General features: G+C 44.3%; 1 protein-coding gene across 1 annotated transcript in view; it reads right to left on the bottom strand.

Annotated features, from left to right (window-relative positions):
- KLHL4 (kelch like family member 4) overlaps positions 1-18,497 on the bottom strand; it is a 188,600-nt gene that overhangs the window by 20,967 nt on the left and 149,136 nt on the right. The window contains exons 4-6 of the mRNA XM_029067345.1: positions 15,005-15,201; positions 8,284-8,496; positions 5,483-5,669 (exon numbers count right to left, since the gene is read on the bottom strand). Of these exons, the coding sequence (XP_028923178.1) occupies positions 5,483-5,669; positions 8,284-8,496; positions 15,005-15,201 (597 nt within the window). The remainder of the gene's footprint in view (positions 1-5,482; positions 5,670-8,283; positions 8,497-15,004; positions 15,202-18,497) is intronic.

Below are 18,497 nucleotides of genomic sequence, written 5' to 3'. Positions count from 1 at the left end.
ACGGTTTCAATCCCCATTTTACAGATGAGGTAACTGGGGCACAGAGAGGTAAAGTGAGTCGCCCAAGGTCACACAGCAGACAAATAGATCTGCTTCCTGTCCTTGGAGAGCCAACAGTCTCGTGGTCATCTCTGCTAAAACTGTACTTGGGTCTCTCCCATTGCCAGCTTTACAAAGGTAATGATTAAGAGCCTTGCATATAAAGGTTCCTTACTGCTTTTCTTACCTTACCTGGACACCTATTTCCTCCCTCTTACCCTAAATCTGCTCTTATGAGTCTTATGGTTCCTGTCAGTCAGTCCCTAGGGGCTGCAACTGCTCTGAATTGCTGATGTAGCCCAGCAGGGAAAAGGGCTAAGCAACCACAGAGGAAGGAAGACGGGGATTGTAATTCAGTCCTGGAGCTTGAGCCCTGAGCCAAGCCAAAGTTTTCATTCACAAGCTCAGAGAGGCAGCCCGACGAAAAAGCGAAATTGATTTTCTGCCTAAGGTCTAAGGAGGGTTTGTGGAGAAGACAATCTGCTAATTGAGTTGGAAGCGGAGCCAGGCCAACCAGGCCTTCGATTGGCAATTATCAGCACGCTTTGAGTCCCCAAAGTTGGAAGGAGCCGTATCCACTGCCAACAGATAAAATGGAAAGGGGATCCCAACCATTCTAAGGCTCCGGGATAGCCAGGAAAATGATTTAGAGCGGCAGATGCTGGAGCAATGGTATTTATTAGGCTAAAATCATGACTTAACAGGCACCAGGCAGAGCACTGGGATTATTACAAGGTAAAGCAGATTTCAGGTAGCTTCTCTTTCCCTTTATAGGCTTCAGGATATTAAGAACGACTGTGATGACGAGAGTTTTCCTGATCTTAGCGAACGAGGGAAGGTGATGTTTCTCCAGGACAGACTCCGAAACGACGAGATCGTTTCTAGGCAGAGAAGCAGCGTGGCTCAGTGGCGGGAGCCCGGGCTTGGGGGTCAGAGGTCGTGGGTTCTAATCCCGGCTCCGGCACTTGTCAGCTGTGTGACTTTGGGCAAGTCACTTGACTTCTCTGTGCCTCAGTTCCCTCATCTGTAAAATGCGAAGTAAGGCTGTGAGCCCCACGTGGGACAACCTGATGACCCTTGTATCTTCCCCAGTGCTTAGAACAGTGCTCAGCACATAATAAGTGCTTAGCAAATGTCATTATCATTATTATTATTAACAGGAGTCAAAATGTGACTTTGAGGTTCAGCCCCAGTCAGAGAGGAGTGCTCAATAAACTGTAGCCTTCCTTCCTAAACTGTATGAGCCTTGAGGACAGGGAATCGGTGGTTTTGCTCTAACCAAGCATTTAGAACAGGCCTGATTCGCTAAACGGTATTTATTAAGTGTTTACTATATGGCAGACACTGTGTTAAGTGCTGGGGTAGATACGAGTGGTTCAGGTTAGACACAGCCTGTGTCTCCTAGGGGCTCACAGCCTTAATCCCCATTTTACAGATGAAGTAAATGAAGCGCAGAGGAAGTGAAATGACTCGCCCAAGGTCAAACAGCAGATATGTGGCAGAGCCAGAATTAGAACCCAGGTCCTTCTGACTCCCAGGCCCATGCTCTATCCACTAAGCCAAGTGGATTACTACTATTCCACTACCACTAATATTACTTTACTCTTATTTCAGGACTCACTGCCTTAAAACCAACAACAGTTTCTCTCTCGCCTCCACATTGAATCTGAGATTTTGCTTGTGCCCTTTTTCTCTGCCCATCAACGAAGAACCCAGTCCTGACGTTTGGAGGGTATCTGTGTCCAACTTCACTTCATCTTCTCCTTAAAAGATTCCAAAGACCCATGTTGGACAGGTAACGTGTCCCAGTGCTTAGTACAATGCTTGGCACGGAAAGCTCTTAGCAAATACCCTTTGATTATTAGGAAGTATGACCAGCATTTCCCGGTCTTCATTTTTCGTCCCCTATATTGTGAACTTTTCTCCCTTTAAAATCCTAACTGTACTTCATAAACTTCCCATGCATTTGGATCAAGTGTCCCTTTCCCTCCAGGCCTGTATTAATGCGGATGGTGGCTATTTTTAATCCCTCATTTGGAGCAGAGTGGGTGATTCAGAGGGGAAACTGGAAACTGAGGAAATACTGTACTTCCTAAACATCAAAAGGTGAAAGTTGAAAAGCATGTCCTTTTTTTTTTTTAGATAAGTTTAAAGAGACTAGGAAGTAGTAAGGTCTAAAGGATAGAGCACAGGCCTGGGATTCAGAAGGTCATGGGTTCCAATTCTGGCTCCATCGCAAGTCTGCTGTGTGACCTTGGGCAAGTCACGTAACTTCTCTGGGTCTCAGTTACTTCATCTGTAAAATGGAGATTAAGACTGTGAGCCCTGTGTGGGCCGTGTCCAATGTGATTAGCTTATACCTACCTCAGTGCTCGCTCACTACAGTGCTTGGCACTGCAAGCCCTTAACAAATGCCATTAAAAGAGAAAGAAAAAGGAAGTACCCATGCTCATGGAAAAGTTCTTTTCCATTTTTCTTTGTTTTTTATAAAAGAACATAAACCAGGCACAGTAGGGAACTCCAGAATGAGAAGATAAATGTTCAGATATGCAGGTTGACCAGTAAGCCTTCTAAAATTCTTTCCCCACCGGGAGTCTTGGGAAAATAACACCTGCGGAGTTCTAGACTCATTACTGCAGTTTCACCAGGGCAGTGGAGACCCCTGAAGCCTCACCCATTCGTTAGAGCAAAAGCCATCCCGACTCGTCCTTCCATTCATTCATTCAATCGCATTTATTGAGCGCTTACTATATGCAGAGCACTGTACTAAGCGCTTGGAATGTACAATTCGGCAACAGATAGAGACAATCCCTGCCCAACGACGGGCTCACGGTCTAAACGGGGGAGAAGAGGAGGCAGCAAATGTGGCGACTTCTGAAACCAGCCAATGAATCCTTCTGATAAATATGATGTCCTCCTACCTGTAATCAATGATAATGTCTGTCTCCCCCACTAGACTGTAAGTGCCTTGAGAGCAGGGATCATGACTACAAATTTGCAGTCGCGTAATACAGTGTTTTGAACAGAGTAAACACTCAGTAAATTCTCAGACAGGCTAAGCCCCCCTTTTCCTCAGCTCCTCCTCTCCTCCCCTCCCCATCGCCCCGACTCACTCACTCCCTTTGCTCTACTCCTCCGCACTTGTGTCTATATGTACATATCTATAATTCTATTTATTTACATGAATGCCCATTTACTTGTTTTGATGTGTATATATCTATAATTCTATGTATTTATATTGATGCTATCGATGCCTGTTTACTTATTTTGATGTCTGACTCCCCCCTTCTAAACTGTGAGCATGTTGTGGACAGGGTTTGTCTCTCTTTATTCCTGAATTGTCTCTCTTTTATGCTGCTCTGCACACAGTAAGCTCTCCATAGACATGACTGAATTAATGAATGAACTCCTATTGATTGGCCAATTACCTCTTGTCCATAAAGCAAGACTTGAAAAGCTGGCATTTCCTAATTTATACTGACTATATTAAGCTAAAATTATTATTTACCAGCTGGCATTTCCTAATTTATACCACACAACACCAAACATTGAATATGAAACGGTCAGAAAAGCTGTAACTACTCACTCTATTTAGCTCAGTGCTGTGAAATGGCAGAGCTGTAAACTTCAAACTAATTGTAGGAAATGATTGCACTTGTTATTTTCCAAAGAACAAGAATTCTGTGAAGTCGCCCTGCAGAGTTTTGGAATAATTGCATTTGCAAACTTACATTCTCTGGGTGTGAAGTCGGGTTCTTCGGAAATGATGAATTTGCATGTTTCTTATGAACTACTCCAATTTCCACTGACATATATGAAAGAGGAACGCGTTTCATAGAGAACTTTGACTCAAGTCTGTTTTTAAAAAGGCTTCTTTCCAAGAAGCATCGCCTGGCACTTTATGCAGCATTCCTAATAAGCTAAGGAAATTGTTGTAGACTGTGAAAAATGACTTTTAAATGACTGGTTCCTGTTGAACTAAATCCCCCCCTCCCACTCCCACATCTCAAGGTGGCATTAGTAGTGAGAATTACTACTTCTACTAGTGGAGAAGCACCGTGATCTAACGGAAAGAGCCCTAACCTTGAAGTCAGAGGACCTGGGTTCTAATCTTGGCCCCATCACTTGTCTATCGTCTGACCTTCTCTATGCCTCATTTACCTTATCTATAAAATGGGGATTAAGACGGAGAATATATTCTCTGTGGGGCAGAGAATATATTCTAAAGTCTGAAATTCCATATCTACCTATTGATGTCCAAAAAATTAAAAGGCATCTTTGTTTTGCAATTTAGAAGATTTGTAATGACAGTTTATTGCTACAACTTTAAGTAACTTTTAAAGTCCTGTCATGTAAACAAGTTTTTTTTTACTATGCTTGAAATTTAGCTTGTCAAAAAAGCTCTTTGAATATCTCCTTTGAATATTGGCGTATTTTCAAATACTTTGGATTTCACCTTAAATTTCTCGCTGATGTTTTAATAATTAAGTCATCAGAGAGAGATGGGAAATAGTCCATCTACTCAAAGTGATCCTGGAAGTAGATCTCAGTTTGGCCAAAAAAAGATATTGATTTGAGGAAATCAGAAAGACTTTTCTCCCCAGAAGACTCATATCTAGGGCCCTGTTCACTGGTAAACTCTAATAAGGCATTCAAACCTGATATTTAATGTTGGTATTTCTTAAGCGCTTACTATGTGCAGAGCACTGTTCTAAACGCTGGGGGAGATACGGGGTTATCAGGTTGTCCCACGGGAGGCTCACAGTCGTCATCCCCATTTTCCAGATGAGGTAACTGAGGCAGAGAGAAGTGAAGTGACTTGCCCACAGTCACACAGCTGACAAGTGGCAGAGCGGGGATTCGAACCCATGACTTCTGACTCCCCAGCCCGAGCTCTTTCCACTGAGCCACGCTGCTTCCTATTTTCTGACTTGGATATAATAATAATAATGAAAATAATTGTGATATTTGTTAAGAGCTTACTTTGTGCCAGGCACTGTACTCAGTGCTGGAGTAGATACAAAAAAATCGGGTTGGACACAATCCCTGATCCAGGAGGGGCTCACGGTCTCAATCCCCATTTTACAGATGAGGTAACTGAGGTACAGAGAAGTAAAGTGACACAGGAGGGTGGATGCCAAAATGGAAAGTTGCCTATCTGGCAACTGGAGAACATCGGTGGCGTCTAGGCTCGCTCCCGGAGATTGTGGGATTTTACACGGGACTCAGAAGAAGCCCAGATCCGAATCGCCAGTCTCATCCTCCCCATTCAAAGCAATTTAGACAAAGCTCCATCTTCAACAAAATCCTCCACAGAAATACTCTATCCGAAGTGGTTAGGCTTTCCCGCTCCCAAAGTCCTGTGTTTCCGATGGAACAAAGAATTAGGGATTAGGTATTTGTGTGAAACAGCAGCGGAAGACATCTGAATTTTCCCACTGACCTTTTGTGGCGTCCATGCCCCCCACAGCATACAGAGCCCCCACCGTGGACTTCCTGGGCTTGGTCCGTGGACTCTGCATCATCGATCGTCTTTCTGGTAAGAGATGGTACTTCATGGCCTCCATCAGAAGTTTTTGACATTCCAGGTCATCCACAAACATGGAACTATTTTCAAGGTCAGCTAATAACTGCAATGTAAAGTCAAGTGATGAATATATGGAAATTGTCTACCACCGCGCTGCCCCATCGACCAAGAAAATGGTTATCGGTATTTGTTAAGCAGTGTGGTTCACTGGAAAGAGCTCGGGCTGGGGACTCAGAGGTCATGGGTTCAAATCCCAGCTCCACCTCTTGTCAGCTGTATGACTTTGGGCAAATCATCTCACTTCTCTGTGCCTCAGTTCCCTCAACTGGAAAATGGGGATGAAGACTGTGAGCCCCACGTGGGACAACCTGTTAACCTTGTATCCTCCCCAGCTCTTAGAACAGTGCTTTGCACATAGTAAGCACTTAACAAATGCCATCAGTATTATTACTATTATTGGAAGGAAACTGGTAAGCAGCATGAAACTGTGAAGCCGCACGGCATAGTGAAACAGCATGGCATAGTGGAGAGAGCGAGGGCCTAGGAGTCAGAAGGTCATGGGTTCTAATTCCGGCTCCATCGTTTCTCTGTGACCTTGGGCAAGTCACTTGACTTCTCTGGGCCTCAGTCACCTCATCTGTAAAATGGGGATTAAGATTTGTGAGTCCCATGTGGGACAGAGACTGTGTCCACCCCGATTTGCTTGTATGTCCCCCAGCACTTAATACAGTGGCTGGAACATAGTAAGTGCTTAACAAATACCACAATTATTTATTATCATTATCATTATTATTATTTCAGATTTAAGTATTCATGGAAAAGTGGCCAGGCCACCCATCCATAGCCAAATTTAAAATCGAATCCTGACCCTTCCATGGTTTGTAGAAAACAAACTAGTGAATTGTGCGGGTTTGTGAGCTTTATTGCCTCGCCCACTCCCTTCCAAATATCCCTTTTAGGCACTTTCCAGTCCCTCCTTGTCTCCTACCCAAGAATCCAGATGAGCATCAGGGTTCTATTGCTAGCGAGTCTTGTTTAAGTCCACTGTCTGCAATCAAACAGTGGTATTTACTGAGTGCTTACAGTGGGCAGAGCACTGAACAAAATGCTTAAGCATCACCACCATTGGACTTAAACTTTTTCTCTTGTCAAAGGTTCTTTTTCTATTTAGACCTTATCATTTCCACACTTATTAACAGTTCCTTTTTGCTGAGAGGTTTTAGCTGTGGCATTCGACAGGCAGTACTCAGTAGCAGCCAGACGAGCTCAGATATCGGGTTTCACCAAATCATCTTGCTGAGCTGAACGAGATTGAGAATCAAGAAATCCCTGCCTATTTTCATAAGCATCCGTTGATTTCCAATGAATGTTATTTTTCCCTCACGCGAACAGGAGCCAGATGTGATTTTCAATAACGGCAAATCTTTTTGGTACGGCTCTCCACTGCCTAACTGTCTTGATTTTCCACTAATCATTTTTAATGGGAACCTTCCTCTTCTCGACCTTGACCTGTCAGCTCAACCTTCACGACATAGCGAAAAACCATCCCTTCCTCTCCATCCAAACAGCTATCCCATTAATCCAAGCATTTATCCAGGCACTGTACTAAGTGCTGGGGTTGATACAAGCTAATCAGGTTGGACACAATCCTTGTCCCACCTGGGACGCACAGTTTTAATCCCCATTTTACAGATGAGGGAGCTGAGGCCCAGATGAGTGAAGGGACTTCCCCTAGTCACCCAGCAGACAAATGGTGGAGCAGGGATTAGAACGCACATCATTTCCCTTTCCCTCTGCTCCTCCCCCTCTCCCTTCCCTTCCCCTCAGCACTGTACTTGTCCGCTCAACTGTATATATTTTCATTACCCTATTTATTTTGTTAATGAGATGTACATCCCCTCGATTCTATTTATTTGCAGTTGTTTTAATGAGATGTTCATCCCTTTGATTCTATTCATTGCCATTGTTTTTGTCTGTCCATCTCCCCCGATTAGACTGTAAGCCCGTCAAAGGGCAGGGACTGTCTCTATCTGTTACCAATTTGTACATTCCAAGCGCTCAGTACAGTGCTCTGCACATAGTAAGTGCTCAATAAATGCTATCGAATGAATGAATGAACATCATTCTGACTCCCGGGCCTGTGTTCCACCCACTGGGCAACACAGCTTCTCAATTGCGATCCTTACTGGATGTCATGGGTCATAACCGAGCCTGGCACCATTTTTTCTTTGGTAGACATAACTGAACACCATTCCAACTCTGGTGTGGTGCATCTTATCAGGAAGGTGGAAATATCTTCTGTCCTGCAATCTTCTCTAGATTCTCAGAAATCAGTGGAATTATTTTCTTGCTGGAACTCGAGTCTACCCACTGACAAAAGGTTTAGTCTTCCAATATTTGTGCTGTCCAGGATTCCAACATTTCCTCTTTTTGACCCTGCCTTTGGGTCATTTTCCTGTTCCTTATGTTAACCAAAAGTTGAGGGGAGGGAGCCTGAAATTCAAATTAGTTCATCTGTTCCCCTTGTTAGCAGCTCTGGCCAAAAAAAAACGGCAAGGGAGAGGGAAGGAAGTGAAATTTGGCTCCAATGAAGAGCTGGAGTAATCCTTACTGCCCGAAATCAGAAATTGGCAGGTCGGTGGAGCGAAGCCTTCCAAATTTTCATTCCCAGTTATTTCTCTCCGGACAACTAATGTGACTGAGGTTGGATTCCTCACCTGCGGTGGGAGTAATGGCAGCCTGATGTAAGAGAGCAGCATGCTGAGATCTCGTTGTCTTTCTTGCAAGGCATGCCTCACCCATAGCATTAGAGCCTGGAATATAGTTTCTTCATCTGGAACATTGAGGTCATCACTAGACAGTAGCTTGGAGATTTCATTAGCTGGGAGTAAGAGGAATTCTTGGTTCTTTATTACCTCTATGAAGTGTTCCTAGGAAAGAAAAGAGAATGAAATTTCGTATTTTTTTTTGCCCTTCTCATCCAAATACAACCCAGCGAACCATTTCAAAACCTGAATTATATCCCCCCTTAAATGGTGAGGATTCGTTCAGCTCTTATTTTGAATCCAGGGAAGTTAAAGCATCACCCATTATCATAATAATAACAATAATAACAATAATGATGGTATTTGTTAAGCACTTACTATGTGCAAAGCACAGTTCTAAGCGCTGGGGGGATACAAGGTGATCAGGTTGTCCCACGTGGGGCTCACAGTTTTAATCCCCATTTTACAGATGAAGTAACTGAGGCACAGAGAAGTGAAGTGACTTGATCAAAGTCACACAGCTGGCAAGCGGCGGAGCCGAGTTTAGAACCCATGACCTCTGACTCCCAAGCCCGGGCTCTTTCCACTGAGCCACGCTGCTTATCATGTTGTAGAATGAATGAGGACAGAGTTTGTTCCTACATACCACAGGGAAGGGTATTCAATTAATCAATCTGTGGTATTTATTGAGTGTTTACTATCTCCAGAGCTCTGTACTAAGTGCCTGGGAAAGTAGCAGGCAACAGAGTTGGTAGACATGTTATATACAAATATATATGTGTATCCTGTACTGTTATTTCTAACAATCTGTAGTATAGCATTATAAACAACAGTTAAGACTACAGTAGATCCTTTCACAAATCTAAGCCAGTCTGATAATTATCTGTCTAAATAATGACTTCACTTCACCTATGTGTCAGTAATCTCCCGGTGTGAGTCAAAACCACTTTGACTCCACTTCCCAGAAGCTAGATTATGGCTTATCAGTATTTTGGTTTTTTGACACTTTGCTACCTTAAGAAAATTTTTATTTATTTAACCTGTCCAATCCAATTCCCAGGTGCAGATGATAGTAATGTTTTTTGGGGGTTTTTTTCCAGTAGGGAGGGTCTGAAGAGGCCAAAAACTAGGTTGTGAAATATTTTTGAAAAGGAAAATGCAAGTGGAAGTCCTGGCAGGGCTCAGAGATACGGAGTGCTCACATGTAAACAGAGCAACTGTTTTGTTAGAACTGGCCAGGTCATCACAGTGCATTGCTCTCAGTAGGGATTCAATAAATAATGATGTCGATAATAAATACAACAGTGGCATTTATTAAGCACTTACTTAACTTAAGCAGCTTACTTACTTTTCCGTCACCAAAACCTGCCGGTCTCCCCTTCACAGCATCGCCGAGATCCGCCCTTTCCTCTCCATCCAAACTGCTACCTTGCTGGTACAAGCTCTCATAATGTCCCGACGAGATTATGGCATCTGCCTCCCCTCTGATCTCCCATCCTCCCGTCTCTCCCCGCTCCAGTCTATACTTCACTCTGCTGCCCAGATCATCTTTTACGGAAATGCTCTGGGCATGTCATTCCCCTCCTCAAAAACCTCCAGTGGTTGCCTATCAACCTTCGCATGAAGCAAAAACTCCTCACTCTTGGCTTCAAAGCTCTCCATCCCCTTGCCCCCTCCTACCTCACCTCCCTTCTCTCCTTCTCCAGCCCACCCCGCACGCTCCGCTCCTCTGCCGCTCACCTCCTCACCGTCCTCCATTCGTGCCCATCCCGCCGTCGACCCCTGGCCCACGTCCTCCCGCTGTCCCGGAACGCCCTCCCTCCTCTCCTCTGCCAAACTAACTCTCTTCCCCTCTTCAAACCCCTACTGAGAGTTCTCGTCCTCCAAGAGGCCTTCCCAGACTGAGCCCTCCCTTTCCCTCTGCCCCTCCTCCCCTCCCCATTCCCCCGACTCCCTCCCTCTGCTCTACCCCCTACCCTTCCCCACAACATTTACGTATATTAGTATATATTATTTATTACTCTATTGATGATATGTATATTTCTAAGATTCTATTTATCTTGATGTTATTGATGCCTTCTTGCTTTGTTTTGCTGTACGTCTCCCTCTTTTATTCATTCATTCATTTCATTCAATAATATTTATTGAGCGCTTACTATGTGCAGAGCACTGTACTAAGCGCTTGGAATGTACAAATCGGTAACAGATAGAGACGGTCCCTGCCCTTTGATGGGCTTCCAGTCTAATCGGGGGAGACGGACAGACGAGAACAGTAGCAATAAATAGAATCGAGACTCTAAGCCTTTCACTGGGCAGGGATTGTCTCTATCTGTTGCCGAATTGTACATTCCAAGCGCTTAGTACAGTGCTCTGCATACAGTAAGCACTCAATAAATACGAATGAATGAATGAATGAATGAATGAATGAATGAATGAATGAATGAATGAACTTACTGTGTGCGAAGCACTATTCTTTTAAGCACTGGGGAAGAGAAGCGGCATGGCTTAGTGGCAAGAGCCCGATCTTGGGAGTCAGAGGTGGTGGGTTCTAATCCCAGCTCCACCACTTGTCTGTTGTGTGACTTTGGGCAAGTCACAATTTCTCTGACCCTCAGTTACCTCATCTGTCAAATGGGGATGAAGACTGTGAGCCTCACGTGGGACAACCTGATTACCTTGTATCTAGAACAGTGCTTGGCATAGAGTAAGCTCTTAAATGCCAACATTAGTATTATTATTATATAAACATAATCAGGTCAGACAGAGCCCCTGTCCCATGGAGCTCACAGGAGGGAGAACAGGTGTTGAATCCCCATGTTACAAATGAGAAAACAGGTACAGAGAAGTTAAGTGACTTTTTCAAGGTCACGGAGCAGGCCAGTGGCAGAGACATGATTAGAATAAGGTCTCCCGACTCCTAAGCCCATGCTCTTTCTACTAGGAGACACGCACTGATTCTGGGAACCAGAAGACTTCCTCCATTTTGGGCCTGTGACTCCTGGTGGCTAATTCTACCTGGCTTTGTAAGCCCTGAGCAGGCCTGGGGGACACAGCCTATCCCACCACCCAAATGTATTCACAGCCACATACCCAGAGCGGATGCAGTGTTTTGTGCCCAGGTGTACAACAGGTTCTGGGCGAGAAAACGGTGGTTGACTTGATTTGTTGTCCCCAGTTGTGAGGAGGAGGTGACCGGACGGAGACTTAGGGGAGAAGGGAAACTGCTCATGCCTGTTCGCAAGGCAGACACAGGAAATGATTTGCCAAACTCTGGTCCTCTCCCACTAGACTGTAAGCTTGTTGTGGGCAGGGAATATGTCTACTAATTCTATTATATTGTTATATTGTACTCTCCCAAGCGCTTAGTGCCGTGCTCCGTACACAGTAAATGCTCAATGAACACGTATGGTTGATTGAGTGATGGGAAGGATAACGCAGAGAAAATAAAGCATTTTAGCATTCATAAAAACCATCTAATTCAAATTATTGTACTGTAGGTGTTCACTTACACTATTAGATCCCTCACCTAGAGTCACTATCATTTCTTTTTTTTTATCGTGTTTGTTATGCACTTACTATGTGTTAGGAACTGTCCTAAACTCTTGGGCAGATGCAAGCAATTCACTTTGAACCCAACCCCGGTCCCACGTGGGGCTCGCAGTCTTAATCCCCAATTTACAAAAGAGGTACCTCAAGGCACAGAAAAATTAAGTGACTTGGCCACGCTCTCACAGAAGACAAGAGGCAGAGCTGGGATTAGAACCCAGGTCCTTCTGACTCAGAGGTCCACTAGGCTATGCTGCTTCTCATTTCTGCCACTTTTTTGAATATATATCCTTTTCATATTTTTTTTGGATATTGGGAAGGCAATAATGCCCTTTCCATTATTTCCTGTGGAGAACTAGACTTCCTTTAGCACTCTTTTGCCTAACGGCGTATTTTCATGGATCCTACTAAGAGCACATTGTAACAGTAGATATAAAATACCAGGTCTGGGTTGGGACTGTTTAGACAAGACAACAGCCTTGTGTTTTAGTGCACATCCGGCTTTCGACACAGTTTCCACCGCAGAATAGGAAAAGGAAGGCAAGTCCACTTGGGGGCTTCAAAAATAACTCAAGCTGTTTATCAGAACAGGTTTTGTCTGCAGGACTAAGATACCAGGCAGGAAACTGTTAATACTTTGCTTCTAGAACTGAAATAATTTCACAGGAAGTTCTCAGTGTTTGGCTTTTGTGGTGGGATTAACCTTTGAACTATTTAACTGCCGTTTCTTTAGATTATAAGCCATCTCCATGTGGGACAAATTGGTATAAATAGCTGGCTTGAGTGAGAATGTTAAAATACCCATCAAAATAGTGACATTCTACATGCAATAGTGTTGTCTTCAGCAGCGGGTTGAAGTTTAGTCTGCCAGCTTTAGAGAAGTACACTCCGTTCACTCTAGTTTTGAAACTTTCTCATTAAAACCAAGGGCAAAGGAAAATTAAGGGGCATTTTGGGTTTTAAAAATTGGCAGTTTTAGATTCCGCAGCCTGAACTGCACAAAGCTGGGTTGAGCAAACATTAAGATTTAAAATGCTTTGGCATTTATCTGCCGACTTCCTGTTTTTTCGCTTGTGGGTTCCAAGTAAAAATCTCTATTCCTATCATATCTGCATTTTCATTCATGTTTGGCTTTAGCTATTTATTTTTAAATTCCTTTTTTTTCCTGGTCTAAAGGGAAAAAAAAAGGCCGACTAGTCTTATTTCTACTGAAATATCTGCCAACCGCTCGATGTCTCAACCAGCTTCCTATCCTTCTCACAGCGTCGGGGTCTCTAGAACTTCCTCTGTAAATGTGGGAAGAATCAGAGTTTGAGACACGACTCAGTTTTGTTGTCCTGCTGAAGATCCTCTCTGAACAGTCGTCGTTTCACCCCGCTTTCTGTTTGTTTCTCTGTGAAGGAGGTTTCGTTGGGTGAAATGGGGGGAAGCATGGCGTAGTGGGAAAAGCACAGGGTTGGGAGTCAGGAGACCGAGTTTTAAATCCAGCTCTGCTCCACTCCTGTTGAGTGACCTTGGACAAGTCACTTAACTTCTCTGGGCCTTTGTTTTCTCATCTGCGAAATGGGGGTAAAATAACACGTTCAACTAATCTCCAGTTGCAAGCTCCAGTTGGGAGCTCCAGGTTGGAAAAATTCCCATCTGACTAATTTGATCTACCCCAATGCTTAGCACATAATAAGCCCAAGATACATTCTGTTGTTATCACTACTTTTCTAGCACTAGCCATAGCATTGAGAATGTGCAGGGACCAATTCTTCTCCAACGCTAATCTTTCAGATTTTCCTGATTTGAAATCCAATCTACAAAATTGGATGAGACTTCAGGTCAAATGTAAACTGCAACCCGAGACCCCAGATGACCTTCAGGCTTTGGAATTTCCATTTATCATTTGATTTATTCCTGAACATGGTGCGAGCAAGTCCTCACGGCAGCCTTTGCTTCTCTTTTAAAATGCGTCCAAAGGTTTTCCAGTTCATCGCTCTCCAGTCACATCATTAGAGTCTACAAGCCAGTGGTGGAAATAGCATCATTCCAGGGGGTAGGCTGAATTTCAATTCTTGCAAAATTGCCTTTTTTTCAGCCCTGCTGCAAGACAGACAGGAATTCGTTCCCACCATCTTGCCACTAACGGCAGGCTTTCAACTATTCATTCAATAGTATTTATTCATTCAATAGTATTTATTGAGCGCTTACTATGTGCAGAGCACTGTACTAAGCGCTTGGAATGAACAAGTCGGCAACTACTCCTGTCCTGGTACTTTTAGCTCCCCTTTCCTCTTTTCCCACTCCCTTCTGCCTCTCCCTGACCTGCTCCCTTTATTCGTCCCCGTTGTCAGCCCCAAATAAACTTATGCACGTATCTAGAATTTACTTATTTAAAGTAATGTCTCTCTCCCCCTCTAAACTGTAAGCTGTGGGCAGTGTATGTGTCGGTTCATTGTTTATTGTACTCTCTAAGCGCTTAGTAAAGTGCTCCGCACATAGTCAGAACTTAATAAACACAGAAAATATGATCGAATAAATCATGGGAACCCAGTGAGGGTGTGGTTGAAACTCTCTCTTCAAATTAAGAACCACTTGCAGTGGAAGCCTTTCACCAATGATGATGCTCCCATGTCATTTGTTTTATTCATTCTGCCTCCACAACCTGTGACTATGTTCCCATTAGAATGCAAGTCCTCGAGGGCAGGGAGGGTGTCTTGTAAGTCTATCAAGCTCCCCCAAGTGCTTAGTACAGTGAATTGTATTCAGAAGGCGCTCAATAAATACCATTGCTCCCAAACTGGAGAGGGAACCGCACGCTGCTTCACCCTCCCTAGCAGAGACTCGGATCGCAGCTCCTAGAGAGCATGACGTAGTGGATAGAGCACGGGCCTGGGAGTGAGAAGGTCATGGGTTCTAATCCCCGCTCCACCACTTGTCTGCTGTGCGACTGTGGGCGAGTCACTTAACTTCTCCGGTCCTCAGGCACCTCATCTTTAAAATGGAGATTAGGATTGTGAGCCCCATGTGAGACAGGGATGTGTCCAACCCTGATTACCGTGTATCATCCCCACTACTCAGTACAGTGCTGGGCACACAAGAAGCGTTTAACAAATGCCATCATTATTCTTCCCACCATTACCATCGTGTACGTGTGGGCCACTCTCAGAAGTTCCAGGCAACCCTGGGCATCGGCAAACGAGCGGATTCCTAAGCAGTTGGAGGGATGCAGTTGCTTCATGAGAAAGTTGCAGCAAACTTCTATGACTTGAGACAGCTGCAGGAGGCAAGCCACAGCCAGCAAGCTCTCGATCGTATCTTCTTTCAACTCTAAGATCCCTGTGGAGTGGACAACGGAAAGTGTGAGTGTCTTGATTAGCTTTCTCCCTCTCAATCAACCAGAGCTATTCACTGGGAGCTTGCTGTACTAAGGGCTGATTCCTGGGCAGCCTCCCAAATCCTGGGTTGTTACTGGATGTTTTCTGGCCCAGTGTTATTGTGAGCAGAGCTCCGTGTGCCGGGAAAGGTGATGAGAGAGTCTCCTGTAATGTTAATAATGATAATACTGGTATTTGTTAAGCGCTTACTATGTGCCGGGCACTGAACTAAACGCTGGGGTGGATACGAGCAAATTGGGTTGGACACAATCCATGGACTAAGCCCTCCTTTCCTTTTCCTCTACTCTCTTCCATGTCACCCTGACTTGCTCCCTTTATCCATCCCCCTCCCACTCCCACAGCACCTTTGTACATATCTGTAATTTATTCATTTCTATTAATATCTGTCTTCCCCTCGAGAATGTAAGCTCGTGTGGGCAGAGAATATGTCTGTGACATTGTCATACTGAACCCTCCCAAGCGCTCAGTACAGTACTCTGCACACCGTAAGTGCTCAATCAATACAATCGATTGACCGACTGAGACTTTCAGACTGACGGCTTCATAGAGGATTTGATTCTAGTGCGAGTGGTTTGTGCAGTGACAACTGGGACCTCTCGTCTGGTGCGTCATGTTTCCCCTGGGGCACGAGTAGAGGTGCGGCACACTGCAAAGCACGAGTATGCTTTGCCCACGTTGACCAGGTCCAGGCAGACCCGAAGCTGGAAAGTGGCTCTCCTGAATCCCAGAGCAATGCTCTATCCAGTGCATAAATAAGCGGAGCTAGTAGAAGAGATCCGGAGTCACCAAATGGTGGCCAAATTGAGAGATTCCTAGCCTTCCCTTGTAATTCGGCCCTTCAAGGACCACGCGATCAGCCAGAGAGGCAAATTATATAAACGTAGATGGATAATGATCAGTCAGGAAGCATCATGTCCTAGTGGCTAGAGCGCAGTCTTGGGATCAGAAGGACATGGGTTCTAATCCTGACTTCACCATTTGTATGCTGTGTGAGCTTGGACGAGTCAGTTAACTCTTTGGTGCCTCAGTTATCTCATCTGTAAAATGGGGATTAAGACTGTAAACTGCATTTGGGAGATGGACTCTGTCCAATCCGATTACTTTATATCTATCCCCGAGTTTAGTACAGTGCCTGGCATGTAATAAGTGCTTAATAAATACCACAGAAAAATAATAATGAATGAACAGATGAAAAAGTGAAAGTGTTGATGTGGCTTCAGGAATGCCATGACCAGGAAATTTGGAGACCCAATCAGGAAGTGCCATGAGGAAGAAGAGGCTTTTCAGAAGGATAAGCTCCTTTTGAGCAGGGACTGTATATATATATATATTTTTAATGGTATTTGCTAAGCACTTATTATGTGCCAGGCATTGTACTAAACACTGGGGTAGATAAAGGCTAATCAGGTTAAACACAGTACATGCCTCACATGGGGCTCAAGGTCTTAAACCCCATTTTACAGATGAGATAACTGAGGCCCAAAGTAGTAACTTGCCCAAGGTCACGCAGCAGACATGCGGCAGAACAGGGATTGATTAGAACCGATGTCCTTCTGACTTTGTATCTTTTAACTTTGCCGTACTAGAAGAAGGACTTGGGAGTCAGAGGATCCGAGTTCTAATCCAGGTTCTCCCACTTGCCTGCAGTGGGACCTGGAGAAAATCACTTAACTTATCTGCCCCTCGATCTCCTCATCTGTGAAATGGGGATCCAATACCCGTTCCCCCTCCTACTTGGAATGTGAGTCCCCTGTGTGACAGGGAGGGCTTCGGAACTGGTTATCGCCATCTACCCTAGCATTCAGTACAAGGTTTGATGCAGAGTAAACATACCGTGATAATTATTAATTATCATTACTAAGCACGTGCTTAGTACGGTGCTTGATAAATTGTATCGATTAAGAAGGAAGAGATGCTGCCGACCAAGAAAAGACATGATCAAGGGAGTCAGAAATGAGAGAATTGGAAATGAAGGATGATGGGAAGTTCAGAGCCAGAGCTGGCTGGAATCACTGGCCCACTCGGGATCTAATCCATCCACCCTTGTCACCCTCACCCCTCCCTCTTCTCATTTCTAGAATACTCCTTATCGACCAGGACACACCTTAATTTAGACCTAAACGGGAATCACAATAGAATCTATAAATCAAACAGTCACCATTCATTTCTCCATGAGCTCTGATTCAGGGAAATATAAAAACTTCCATTGAGGGTTCCCATGAGAGGCTTTTTAGCCCTAATGACAAATGAATTAAAATGTGAACGAGTAGCCACACGGTTTTACATCGAAGCCCACCAGGGAAGTAAGCAATGCCTACTTTGGGGAAAAATTGCACAGGCACAGAACACTATATTTGGAAGGAAAAGATCGTCTTGCCCATTCAATGAAACACCCTAATGTAGCATGTGAATGTTGGTTAATGTTTAATTTTTTTCAGAACAAGACCCTAACATCCACTCTCTAAGGAACCCATTCCACCTGGGAGATCCCCTGAGGCTCTGCGAGGAGAAGAAATTGCTTCTAAAGGCACTGCTGTTTCATGCTTCTGATCCATTTTGGAGTTCTTTAATGAGTAATTTCTTCTCCCTGACTTCAAAGGGGTAAAGGCCTGCCACATCATCTCTAGAGGCCATGGAGAAAGATGAAAAATGGACTTCTAACATCTGTCACTGAAGCCCGAGGCACAGATCCAGTACCCACAGAATTTGAAATTTGCCCAGGGACATAAGAAAACTAAACTTAAATAAAGAAAGAAATCATTTTGAGGCCTCAGTGGGATGGGAGTAGGATGGCACAAATTGGGTGGTCACTAGATTGTAAACTCTATGAGGACAGGGATTATGCCTATAATTCTATTGTAATTCTATCTCCCCAGGATTTAGTTCAGTGTTCTGCACATGGTAGCTGCTCAATAAATAGATGACTGCTTGATTGGCCAGGACTGAGGGGTATCTGAAAGAATTTGGGGTGGACAGCTGAACATTCCCTTGAGAGGGCTGGAGCTTAAGGTACACGTCAGGAAACTGCTTGACTTCATCTCTTCCTTTTTTTTTCTTATAAACTCAACAAGTTCCAGATTCTTGGGGTGATGCCGATTACGATCAAGGGCCAGGCATGTTGAAATATTTACATGTGAAAACAGGAAGGAAGAGCCCCCTTGAGAGCAACTTGCAGTAGTTAGAACTGTTCCGTCAGCTGTGTTCTATTTCAGCTCCTTCCTTCCTTCCTTCATTCAT

Source organism: Ornithorhynchus anatinus, chromosome 6 (genome assembly GCF_004115215.2).
Source record: "Ornithorhynchus anatinus isolate Pmale09 chromosome 6, mOrnAna1.pri.v4, whole genome shotgun sequence".
Classification (NCBI taxonomy): Eukaryota; Metazoa; Chordata; class Mammalia; order Monotremata; family Ornithorhynchidae; genus Ornithorhynchus; species Ornithorhynchus anatinus.
Note: the sequence above shows the minus strand (reverse complement) of the source record. Positions and strands in the feature narration are given on the sequence as shown.